Source organism: Orycteropus afer, unplaced genomic scaffold (assembly GCF_000298275.1).
Source record: "Orycteropus afer afer isolate SDZICR_OR568_19922 unplaced genomic scaffold, OryAfe1.0 scaffold00120, whole genome shotgun sequence".
Classification (NCBI taxonomy): Eukaryota; Metazoa; Chordata; class Mammalia; order Tubulidentata; family Orycteropodidae; genus Orycteropus; species Orycteropus afer.
Genome location: NW_006921707.1, coordinates 3,775,110 through 3,787,378, shown reverse-complemented (window position 1 = coordinate 3,787,378; position 12,269 = coordinate 3,775,110). Strand labels below are relative to the sequence as shown.

The 12,269-nt window shown below is 35.2% G+C and overlaps 1 protein-coding gene across 1 annotated transcript in view; it reads right to left on the bottom strand.

Annotated features, from left to right (window-relative positions):
- Positions 1-12,269, bottom strand: part of SMARCA5 (SWI/SNF related, matrix associated, actin dependent regulator of chromatin, subfamily a, member 5) — a 40,462-nt gene that overhangs the window by 15,000 nt on the left and 13,193 nt on the right. The window contains exons 5-10 of the mRNA XM_007944099.2: positions 8,295-8,395; positions 7,094-7,273; positions 5,607-5,762; positions 5,387-5,518; positions 3,682-3,750; positions 887-996 (exon numbers count right to left, since the gene is read on the bottom strand). Coding sequence (XP_007942290.1) covers positions 887-996; positions 3,682-3,750; positions 5,387-5,518; positions 5,607-5,762; positions 7,094-7,273; positions 8,295-8,395 — 748 coding nt within the window. The remainder of the gene's footprint in view (positions 1-886; positions 997-3,681; positions 3,751-5,386; positions 5,519-5,606; positions 5,763-7,093; positions 7,274-8,294; positions 8,396-12,269) is intronic.

Below are 12,269 nucleotides of genomic sequence, written 5' to 3'. Positions count from 1 at the left end.
TACTTTAGAGCCATATAAAACAAGTCTAAAATCTCTGCCACTCAATAGCCTTTAAAAAGTTCTGAGGACATCTACAGTGGACTTCTCTTTCCCAGGTAACTGCCCAGTTCTCCATATTATATCCTTAAATTTCTTTTACTAGTAATAATTCCAGCCTCTTGCAAATAAGTATCAAAATTAAGTAGGGAACTGAATATACTTGAGATGCGTGACCAAGACAGAACTGGGTGGCTATTATCTCTCTCCTTTTGAGCACTACACTAATATATATTGCGCTTTCTAACTACAAAAAAATACAAATTTAATACTAAGTCAGTAGTTTCCAGACTTCTAGGTTTCACAGATTGGTACAACTTGAGAGGCAAAAAAAAAAAAAAAGCAAGCAAGTATCAAGGTTTTCAATTTATTAATGTTGCCCTATAAGGATGTTTAAAAACAGCCAACATGTACTATTTTCACCATTTTACAAAAAGGTATTTTTCCCTAAAATAACCATCAGTTCAGAATGGAGATTTTTAAGTTGAGTAAGTTTAGCTTTATGACGAAAAGGAAACTATCAAAAACTTCCATCAGAGACTAATCTGTAAGCCAGTATTTATGAACCACCAAGTGAAACTGTTCTATCTCCCTCTCCCTTCTGTGCCATTACTATACTTTAAAAAAAAAAAAAAAAACAACTTTGAGGCTTACACGTTTAATTTCTTCCTTTTGGATTCATAAACCTCACATCCTAATTCTGTCACCTAACAGGCTCACTTTGTTTTATCCACACATTTGAGAAGCAAGGCTGAGTTCAATCCAGCAAACAGAATTTTTTGAAAACAAAATACAAATGCAAACTATTGAAAAACGAATAGTGACATAAAATATATGTCATATGACATACCATTCCCTTTGCATTTTGCTGAGACCCACATATATTTTCACTTCCTTCTTCGGAGGCAAACTTTTTTCAACATCAGCCTTAATTCGACGAAGGAGGAATGGACGCAAAACCTTCAAAGGAAAAAAAAAAAAAGAGATGATCCTATCTGTAATATAGGTACTATTTGAGGACCTCAAAAGTATCTTTCAAATACATTGAAAAGGAAATTTTTTGCTTGAAGTCAACTGCTTTTCTAGGACTTCTCCAAACTGTTTAATTACTACTTCTTTTCTGAAGAATAATAATCCAAGAATGTTAGTTACTCAACATACATAATACATCCTTTCTGTATTACTCTTGTTGTTATGTGCCGTCGAGTTGGACCCAATTCATAGCGACCCCAACACGGGTTTCCGAGGCAGTATCACTACGGAAATAGACTGCCTCATCTTCCTTCTGAGGAGTGGCTGGTGGGTTTGAACCACCAGCCTTCTGATTAGCAGTCAAGTGTCTTAGGCACTACACTACCAGAGCTCCCTTCTATATTACTATGAAGTACTAAAAACAATAGCAAATTTTAAAGTGTTTTCAACATTTACTGCCTTTCAGGTTTAAAGCTAATGACTGGCATATAGATTATCTAACATTTAAGAAATGGCTAGGTCTATATAAGATGTCTATTACGTTTTTCAAAATTACTATCCTTTTTTTTTTTAAATGAAGTAAACCATATGCAAAGTATACAAATTGTGAGTGTACAATTCAGTAACTTTTTGTAAAGTAAAAACACCCAAGTAGCCCTCATCTAGACAGAGAACACCCCAGAAATTCTTCTTGTGCCCCTCTTATCTTCCCTTTCCTCCCAATAGGTAAGCAACAGTCTGACTTTTAAACATTATAGATTAGTTTTGCCTACTATTTTTAACTTTATACACATGGAATCATACAATAAATGCTCATTTATGTCTGGCTTCTTTAATTCAACATTATGTTTATGAGACATATGCATGCTGTGTGCAGCAGTTCATTTATTTTCATAAAACGGTAAATTTTAAAGTAACCACAAAATTAAAAAGATCTTTCTACTTTCATTTTTACCTTCCTTTGTTCTATTTACACTGTTGTTGTTGTTGTTATGTGCCATTGAGTTGGACCCGACTCATAAAAGACCCCTCCTTGGGTTTCCGAGGCAGTATCACTACAGAAGCAGATTGCCCCATCTTCTTTCTGAGGAGTGGCTGGTGGGTTTGAACTGCCAGCCTTCTGGTTAGCAGTCAAGTGCCTTAGGCACTATGCTACCAGCTTACAAAAATATTGATTGTATTACTAAATAAATAAATAAATAAACGAGAGAAAAAGAATCAGGAACAATTTCCTAAGTATCACCATGTTAGAAAGCTATATAGCTCTAGCCAACAACCAGCATCAACTGTCATACATTTGAATGCAGACCATTAAGCTCCACTGGCCCTCTTCCAGAATTGTTCAGCTAAATCCAGCTGAATACATAAACTCAGGTGAATTCAGCAAAGAAACTACCCAGCCAATCCATCAAATCCGAAGTAGTTATTGAAATATGAACTATTAAAAGTTTGTGTTTTTCAGGGGAAGAAGTATTAAGCAGTATTTTGCAGATATTTATCAAATATCTCTCATCCTTAAGTATGCCCAAACAGATTTCTGAGCCTCTGCTTTAGTACAGCACAACAGGAAGCTACGGTAGGATTTTACAGTAAACAGCAGGACAAAGTAGAGAAGTACCTACCAGACCTCTCTTCTCTAAATTGATAAGCATCTTCATGCTACCTTCGAAGAAAGAGAAAGCCCTCAACGAGATGGACTGACACAGTGGCTGCAAAGATGGGCTCAAGTATAGCAAGGATTGTGGAGCTGGCAAAGAACCGGGCAGTGTTTCATTCTGCTCTGCACGGGGTCGCTATGAGTCGGAGACAAATCGACAGCACCTAACAACAACGCTACCCTCTGAATAAAATAAATAGCATTGCCATAATTGGTTAATTATGCTGTGGTTTGTTTGGCTTTGTTTGCTGTATCTACACACCTACCAATACACTAAAGGAAAATCAAAGGGATTAGGTAAAAAATATAAGAATGAAAACTAGGTCCCTATATCTCATTTCCCGTCCACTAAACTATATATACACACCACAATCCTTCAAATAAAAAAATCTGAAATGAATGCATAGATGCCTGAATGACATTTAATTGAAATACAAGCGCCTAGGAGATTATCACCTTACTTTAAATACTTAATATTAACTAAATTTCAGTACATAAAAAACTTTAAAGTATCTTAAAATTAATTTACATAGAAAGAAATACATGTTCCCTTAATTTTTTTTCCAAGTCCTATAATGTTTAAATGACCAGATTATTAAAGAGAGAATACACTGAAAAGGTGCCTAGCCTCAGCCTGCATGTCTTCAGTGGTGGTGGTGATATCACCCCTGAGTGTTGGAATAGGTATTAGCAAAAAGGCTGGCTAGGGGATTCTAGACATAGAAAGAACAGTAAGAATAGGCAAAGAATGGAACTAGCAAAATGTTTACAAAAAACTGACAATGAGCCCAATAACTCTAATGTATTTAAAGCTCAATATAAGAAGTTGAATACAAGGTGGAGAATGTTCAAAATATTAGTAAGATTCAAACATTGAATCAAAAGATAAAGCTCTCAACCAATTAGGTTATTTTTATTGCTGTTCTTGTTTGGCATAACAGTAAAAAAAACCCTCTTTAATTCTTTATCATTTTCCCATTAGAAATATGATTGTAACACTACTCCAAAACACTTACCATATGAAGCCTCTCAACTAGCTTTTGATCCCCAAGGCAATTGTTTGTATCAAACCAGGAATCAAAGTCCTAAATTAACAAACAAAAAACATCTTAAGAAGAGAGATAAATCATTTTAACTATAAATACTGTATTATTCCAGATAAAACTTCTCAGTTCTAGAATTGAGTTGAAAGCCACAAAAAGCATTTAGTACAAGCCCTTATGCTTCATAAGTACTTTATTGTTAACAATGAATTTTGGAACTAGTATTTTAGAAATAATAGTTACTTCCTAAACACTTTTTCTCAAAATCATCAAGATGACAAATTTCAACTGAAAATTAAATAATCTGAAAGCTGGTTTTGTACAAATAACTAATAATATTCTTGAAAAATATCCTTCTCTTACAGCCTCATAAAAGCTTAAAAATCAAAACAAAAACATTTTATAGTTTGTTTTCTAAGAAGACCACTCATGAGTAATCAAAATCAAGGTTTCTACAAAGCATTGTCAATTTTAATTAAAGAATTCTTAAGTAGATTACCAACATTTCACTAGTATTTAGGTAGGATTTGAAAAAGGATAGTTTCCCTATCCTTACCTTGTAAAGATATTTATTCAATATATTTTCTTTTTAAACTAAATATAATCTTAGGGTTCATTATGTTTACTAAGACAAAGCTTTAACAGAGACTTAAATAAATGAAAAGGTCAATGTTGTAAGAAATCAAATCTCAGAAACAAAAATATCAAAATACATAAGCTTTCTGATACTGATCAAATTTTTTTTCAAAATACAAATTTCTGTGTTCTTTTAAAATGTTCTTTAGTGTAACAAAATTACCACCTTTTTAGATCTTTGTATATAAATGTACTAGTGGGAAGCTCTTCAAAGGAAGACACATGCACACATGTACCCACGCACACTCACCAGCTGTGGGAACAAAGGGTCAAAAGTGCACTCTAGTCCAGCAAAAACCTGCAATCACTAACAGTACTTATTCTCAACATCCATATATGCTCTTAGGTGCAATTAACAGTTCATATATCTAATTAACCATTTCTATCACTGCAGATTATCTGTATAGGTAAACATCAGGTTCTATTTATTTGACGTAATATAAAAAATGGCTAGACTGATTTCACCAAATTTATTGGTCATCTTTGGGACAACAAACACCAAACCCATTGCCATCAAGTTGATTCTAACTCACAGACACCCTATATAATAGAACAGAACTGCTCCATAGGGTTTCTAAGGCTGTAAACCTTTATTGAAGCAGACTGCTTCATCATTCTCCCACCAAGTGGATGGTGGTTCAAACAGCCAACGTTTTGGTTAGCAGCTCAATGCCTTAACCACTGTGCCACAAGCAATGTCAGGTTCACTAATTTACTTAGCAAATACTTTAAGCAACACCTTAAAAGCATAAGCAGTCAACCTAGAACCACTGAAACAAAGTCAGGTCAATAGGACTATCAAAGAGGAATGAGAATCCATGACATTCCAGATATTCAATTATTTTAAATGAGTTTAAATCTGAAAGTCATAAAAGTAAATTCTCAGAATCTATAGAAATTATAGTAGGTTATACAAGGCTAACTACATAAAAGAAAAATTAATGATTATCTCTGGAAAGCTGGCCAATTCCATTACAAAAATACATCGTACTAGACAAAACACTATCATAATTCTAACCAAAAAACAATTAGAAATACTTACATCAGCTGAGTTAAAGACATCTGGCAACAGAAAATTAAGAAGTGACCAGAGCTCATGCAGATTGTTCTGAAGAGGTGTTCCAGTTAATAATAGTCGATTTGTAGTCTTGAACTCCCTCACAATTTCTGACAACTGAAGGAAAAGAATTCAATTCATCATTAGAATATTCTGCACAATGATCAAATTCTTGAGATACACAAAGGTTTCCAAATATAGTTACCTTAGATTTTTCATTTTTGATCCTGTGAGCTTCATCTATAACTAAATACCTCCAATTAAATTTTTTGAACACAGACTTCTCTTTAATAAGCATTTCATAAGATGTTACACATACATCCCATTCTCCTGGTAATAAAACATCTCTGACAAAAGCAGCCTGTGTAGCAAAATAAAAAAAAAAAAAAAATTACTTTATATAGAAATTAACTGTTCATTAAATAAATCAATGACAAGTAATCTAACATGTAAAAGAGAGTGAAAATACTAGAAAGAGTTAGAGTCACTATTTTATGATACAAGCAGTTAGCAGCAGCTCTACCACCACTAAAAGAATTCCATTAATCATTTAAATATCAGAGCCATTTAGTCAAAATACATCAACATAGTTAATCGATTTTAAATCGCTAATTTAAAATATCTTCTTCCCACAATTCCATTAGGTCCTGAAATTCTTAGGAGACAAATTTAGGCAAGTCAGAGGAATTTCTGACATGAAGGAAGGAAGAGGACTGAAGGAGAGTAAACAGTTTTATTCCTTTCAGGTTTAACAGATGTATTAGTGTATTGAACTCTCACAACCTTCCCTATGAGGTTAAGTTCTATCATTACTCTCATTTAATAGGTGAAGAAACTGAAAGAGTAGTTAAGTAGTTGGCCTCCAAATCTTTTATGAAAAGAAAACAATTTGGTAACTTAAAGTGGTAGCTGCAAAAAGGTGAAACAAAAGAAGTAGATAATCTTTGAATACAGTACAAATAAATTTTTAAACCTGAGGTATGTATGCTCAACAGTGTCATTATTTCCATAGCTCTTTCCAAAAAAGGATCTGTGACAACCAATCTACATGCTAGTTTATTTTAGCAGAACTCATACAAGTTCACCAAATTACTGAACTGACTAAGACCTTTTTTCCCCCAAAGTTTTTTAAATTACTATTCTATGACTGGGAGCTCTGGTGGCATAGTGCCTAAGGCATTTAACTGCTAACCAAAAGGCTGGCAGTTCAAACCCACCAGGCGCTCCTTGGAAGAAAGGTTGGGCAATCTACTTCCGTAGTGATACCGCCTCGGAAACACAAGGAGGGGTTGCTATGAGTTGGGTCCAACTCGACGGCACATAACAACACAACATTCTATGACTAATACTATTGTACACATAATCTAAAAAAATCTGCGTACATAAATTTCCAACCACCTCACAGACTCAAAACCTCTTAAAAACACTTCCAGAATGAGAGAAGACTTTCAAACTTACACAACCATTCCCAAAAAGTGGAAAAACTATATACTTGGAGCTGACTACAGTCCATACTTTTTACCAAATATAATTCTGAACCATCAACAGCAAATCTGTAAATTACTATTATTTATAAAAACCAAGCTTATTATTGAATCCCTTTTACCTTTTATCCCTCCTCCAGCTGTTGCCCTCTCAAGCCTGAATTCATTCTTTCAATATAAAAATTTTCATGAAATACTAGAAACTTACTCTTTGTTCTTTATCTCCTATCAAACAAACAGATCTAAGTGTTGGTACCCATCTCTTGAATTCACTCATCCAGTTATGTAATGTAGACTTTGGAACCAAAACCATATGAGGACCAGGAATGTTTCTATAGTGTTTCATGTACCCAAGAAGAGAAATTGTTTGAAGAGTCTTTCCCAGGCCCTGAAAGATTTCAGAATAACCACAATGAAATGTAAAAAAGCACAATTTCCCATATTTACACCTTCTGATATATATAGGAACATTAAAGGGAAAAACAACAAAAAATGACGTATTTTTAATACCTAAAATACAGCAAGAATTTAATGTGTCCAGTTATAAATATTGTATCATTTAATCTTAGTAAGTCTATAAACAAGAGCTCTGGTAGTATAGTGTCTAAGGCATGTGACTGTTAACCAGAAGGCTGGTGGTTCAAACTCACTAGCCACTCCTCGGAAAGAAGGTTGGGCAATCTACTCCTATAGTGATACTACCTCGGAAACCCAAGGAGGGGTTACTATGAGTCGGATCTGACTCGACCATAGTGAGTTTTAAGTCTGTAAAGGGGGTACTATTATTATCATCCCCATAAGGCCCAGGAAGTTTAAGTAACTTTCCCAAGGTCACCAAGTAAAGACAGAATTGAAACCTGTTTCTTCTCGACTCCATGCTTATTCTAAGAAATTATGTGTTTTTAGCACTATACCTATAGAAAGACTTTTTTAAAGGTTCATTATATATAAGTAGTAACTAATAAACAAGAATTAAAATGTTTTGAAATATATGAGACAAAACTAAAAGAGATGGCACCCTGGACAAAATATTTACTGATGATAAATTAAACATTTGATGACCATATATTTTATAGAAGTTGGTAAAATATTAAACTGGTATCAGCTGTTTGCTTTTAGCTGCATAAGTGGGATCTTTATTTTACAAATGTTAACCAAAAGCCTGTTTCCCAAAGTTTATTTTTCACTTTCTTATACTTTCATAGATAATAATTCCTCACAACTGAAGATCCCACTTATGCAGCTAAAGTAAACTGCTGATACCAATTTATCAGAGAATAAGTCCGATTCAGTTCTAGATTGTAATCAATAAAACCGTACGTTCTTGTGTTTCACCACTTTTTAAACTCAGTAGTTTAAAACATTTTCAATTACAAAATATGGTCTTCAAACAACTACCAAATACATACCATTTCATCTGCAAGGATACCATTGATGCCATTCTCATATAAAGAAATAAGCCAATTTAATCCTCGGACCTGATAATCTCTCAATTTACCCCATTTTACATCTGAGAACAAAAGAAAAAACAAAACGCATATTTTAAAGGCAAAAAATACATGTAAGCAGTTCTCTTCACCAGATATTTAAAAGTTTTAAGCTGGGGCTGTACATACCTACTGTGACTTTATTAGGTTTTAAGAATGGGAATTCTACAAGTTCTAAGTCATCAGAACACTTATCTATCAGTTTGCATCATTATGGAGGTTTGTTTGTTGCTGTGATGCTGGAAGCTATGCCACCAGTATTTCAAACACCAGCAGAATCACCCATGGTACACAGATTTCAGCAGTTTCCAGACTATGACAGACTAGGAAGAAAGACTTGGTGATTACTTCTAAAACAACTGGCCAGTGAAAACCTTACAGACAATAGTGGAACACTGTCTGATATAGTACCAGAAGATGAGCCCCTTATGTTGAAAGACCCTCAAAATACAACTGGAGAAGAGCTGCTTCCTCAAAGCAGAGTAGCTTTTCAAGACCTTCATTTGCTAACATGTTATGACTGAAAATGAGAACAGCTGCAAACATTCAAAAGTAATTAGAATGCAGAAGATAAAAAGTATGAATCCAGGAAAACTGAAAGTTGTCAATATTCTAAGAACTAAAAAAAACCCCAAACTCACTGCCATCATGTCAGATCCAACTCATGGCAAGCCCCCCTTGGGTTTCTGAGGCAGAATCACTATGCAAGTAGATTATCCAACCTTCCTTCCGAGGAGTGGCTGGTGGATCTGAACTGCAAGCCTTCTGATTAAATCACATGCCTTAGGCACTACACCACCAGAGCTCCCTTCCAAGAAATAGTGAACTAAAATGGATGGGTATTGCTTATTTTGAATCAATCATATAACCTACTAGGATGCGAATGACAAATTGCAGAGGACTAGTACTCACTGTCAAAAACATTCCAACATCTGTTCTGAAGTACATTAAAGAGCTTGATTCTAACAAAAATGACTGGTTCAAACCAATCCAGTCCCTCCATAGGAAAAAGATATGGCAGTGTGCTTTTGTAAAGATTTGCAGCACTGCCAAATTCTGTAGGGCAGTTCTATTTTGTCCTGTAGCGTTGCTAGGAATTGGAACTAACTCAATGGCAGTGGATATCCTAAAGCACAATGCTGTCAGTGATATGGTAATATCCATATGCCTACAAGGAAGACCGCTTAGTATACTTATTCAAATTTACGCACTGATGAAACTGAAAATTTTTAACCAACTTTTGAAGTGTGAAATTGATCAAATACACAATCAAAATGTACTGATAATTATGTGTGATTGGAATGTGAAAGCTAGAAATAAAGGATCACTGGTTGCTGACAGAAATGTAGGAACTGTGGTGGCGCAATGGTTAAAGCATGCAGCAGCTACCCAAAAGGCAGACAGTTGGAACCCACTCTCCAGGAAAAAGATGAGGCAGTTTGCTTCCGTAAAGATTCATAGCCTTGGAAAGCCTACATGGCAGTCATGCTCTGTCCAACAGGGTTGCCAGCAATAGTAGTGGGTTTGGTTTTGGTTTTGGACAGAATGGCTGGAGATCACATAACAGAATTTTGCATGGCTGGAAATCACATGACAGAATTTTACAAAGCCAACAACCTATTTATAGCAAATACCTTTTTTCGACAATATAAAGGGGGACTATTAGGAGCTCTGGTAGCGTAATGCCTAAGGCACTTGACTGCTAACCAGAAGGCTGGCAGTTCAAACCCAACAGCCACTCCTCGGAAGATGGGGCAATCTACTTCCATAGTGATACTGCCTAAATCAAAAGGGAAGAACACACGTGGCATTTCTCAAGTTGAAAGAACTGCAGAAAAAAATTCAAGCCTCAAGATGCAGCATTGAAAGATTCTATGGGCAAGAAATCTCTTTGAAGACTAAGATACACCTAACCCAAGTCATGGGGTTTTCAATCGCCTCACATGCATGTGAAAGCTGGACAATAAGGAAGATCAAAGAAGAATTGATGCTTTTGATTTATGGTGTTAGTGAAGAATACTGAAAGTACCATGGACTGCCAGAAAAACTAAGAAATCTGTCCTGAACAACTACAGCCGAAATACTCCTTGGAGGCGAGAATGACCAGACTGTCTCACCTACTTTCGTCATGTTGGCAGAAGAGACCACTCCCTGGAGAAGGATACCATGCTTGATAAAATGGAGAGTCAACGAAAAAGGGGATGGTCCTCAACAAGACAGATTGACACAGTGGCAGCAACGATGGGCTCAGGTGTAGCAAGAAGGCTGGCACAAGACAGGACAGCGTTTCATTCTGTTGTACGTAGGGTCACTATGAGTCGGACTAACAACAACAGCACCTAACAACAACAACAGGCAAGATATTAAGCAATACAAGAATCATCAAGGAAAGATGGAAGGAATACAGAGGCAGTATACATAAAACAAATTGCCAATGTTCAATCATCTCAGGAAGCAGCAAATGATCCATAACCAACAGTACTGAAAGAAGAATTCCAAGCTGCACTGAAGGAACCGGCAAAATATGAGGTTCTAGGATTTGATGGAATGCCCACCGAAACATTTCAAACAAAAGGATACAACACTGAAAGCACTCGCTGTCTACATCAAGAAATCTGAAAGACAGCTAGCTAGCCAACAAATGGGGAAAGATACATATTTGTGCCCATTCCGTAGAAAGGTGATCAGACAGAATGCATAAACTATTAAATGTTATCATTAATGTACATGCAAGTAAAATTTTGCTACAAATAATTCAAAACCAGTAGCAGCAGTATATAAATAGGAACTGTCAAAAATTCAAGCCAGATTTAGAAGAGGATGTGGAACAAGGGATATCATTGCTGATTGTCAGATGGCTATTGTCTGAAGGCAGAGAATAACAGAAAGATGTTTACCTGTGTCTTACTGACTATGAGAAAGCATTCAACTTCTTGAATCATAAAAAATTATGAATACTGTGAAGAATGGATATTTTAATTGTACTCATGGGGAACCTGTACATACACCAAGAGTCAGCTGTTCGAATAGAAGGTGACAATGAGTAATTTAAAATCAAGAAAGATACGTGTCAAGGTTGTATCATTTTCACCATACTTACTCAAACTGCATGCCAAGCAAATAAACCAAGAAAATGAACTGTACGAAGAATTGAAGAACAAGGCATCAGAATTAGAGAAGACTCATTAACAACCTATGATATGTAAATGATCCAAACCTGCTTGCTGAAAAAGGACTTGAAGCAACACTTTGAGGAGGATCAATGACTATAGCTTTCAGCAAGGATTATACCTCAACATTAAGAAAACAAAAATCCTCACAACTGGACCAATAAGAAACATCATGATAAACGAGAACAGATTGAAGTTGCCAAGGATTTCATTTTACTCGGATTCAAAAAGTCCACAGAGACAGCAATCAAAAAATCAAGCAACTATTTGGCAAATTTTCTGCAAAAGACTTCTTTACTTTAAAGTATTAAAAAACAAAGATGTCACTTTGAAGGCTAAGGTCCATCTGACCTCACTTCAAAAAGTAGGAGATTATGCTTTATTATGAAAGATAATGAAAGTTATGAAAGATAATCAACTGGAAAATATGGGACCATAGGCATTAGAGTATCCATCCATCTCTTTATCCTTCTGAAGATATTTTTCTAAAAAGTCCTATAAAGAGATACAGTATCATTTTTAGAGTGTATTACATATCCACCCCAATAACAGTATAATTACCAACAACAACACAATACAATCATGTGGGTTTTTTGTTTTTTAAATTATCTATATTCTCTTCTCCATTTCCTTTTGAATACCACTGCTTTAGGATGAAAAGCTAACCAATGCTAGGGAAATTAGATACAAAGTAGGAATGGAAGAAAGAAATTACCCAAACAATCCA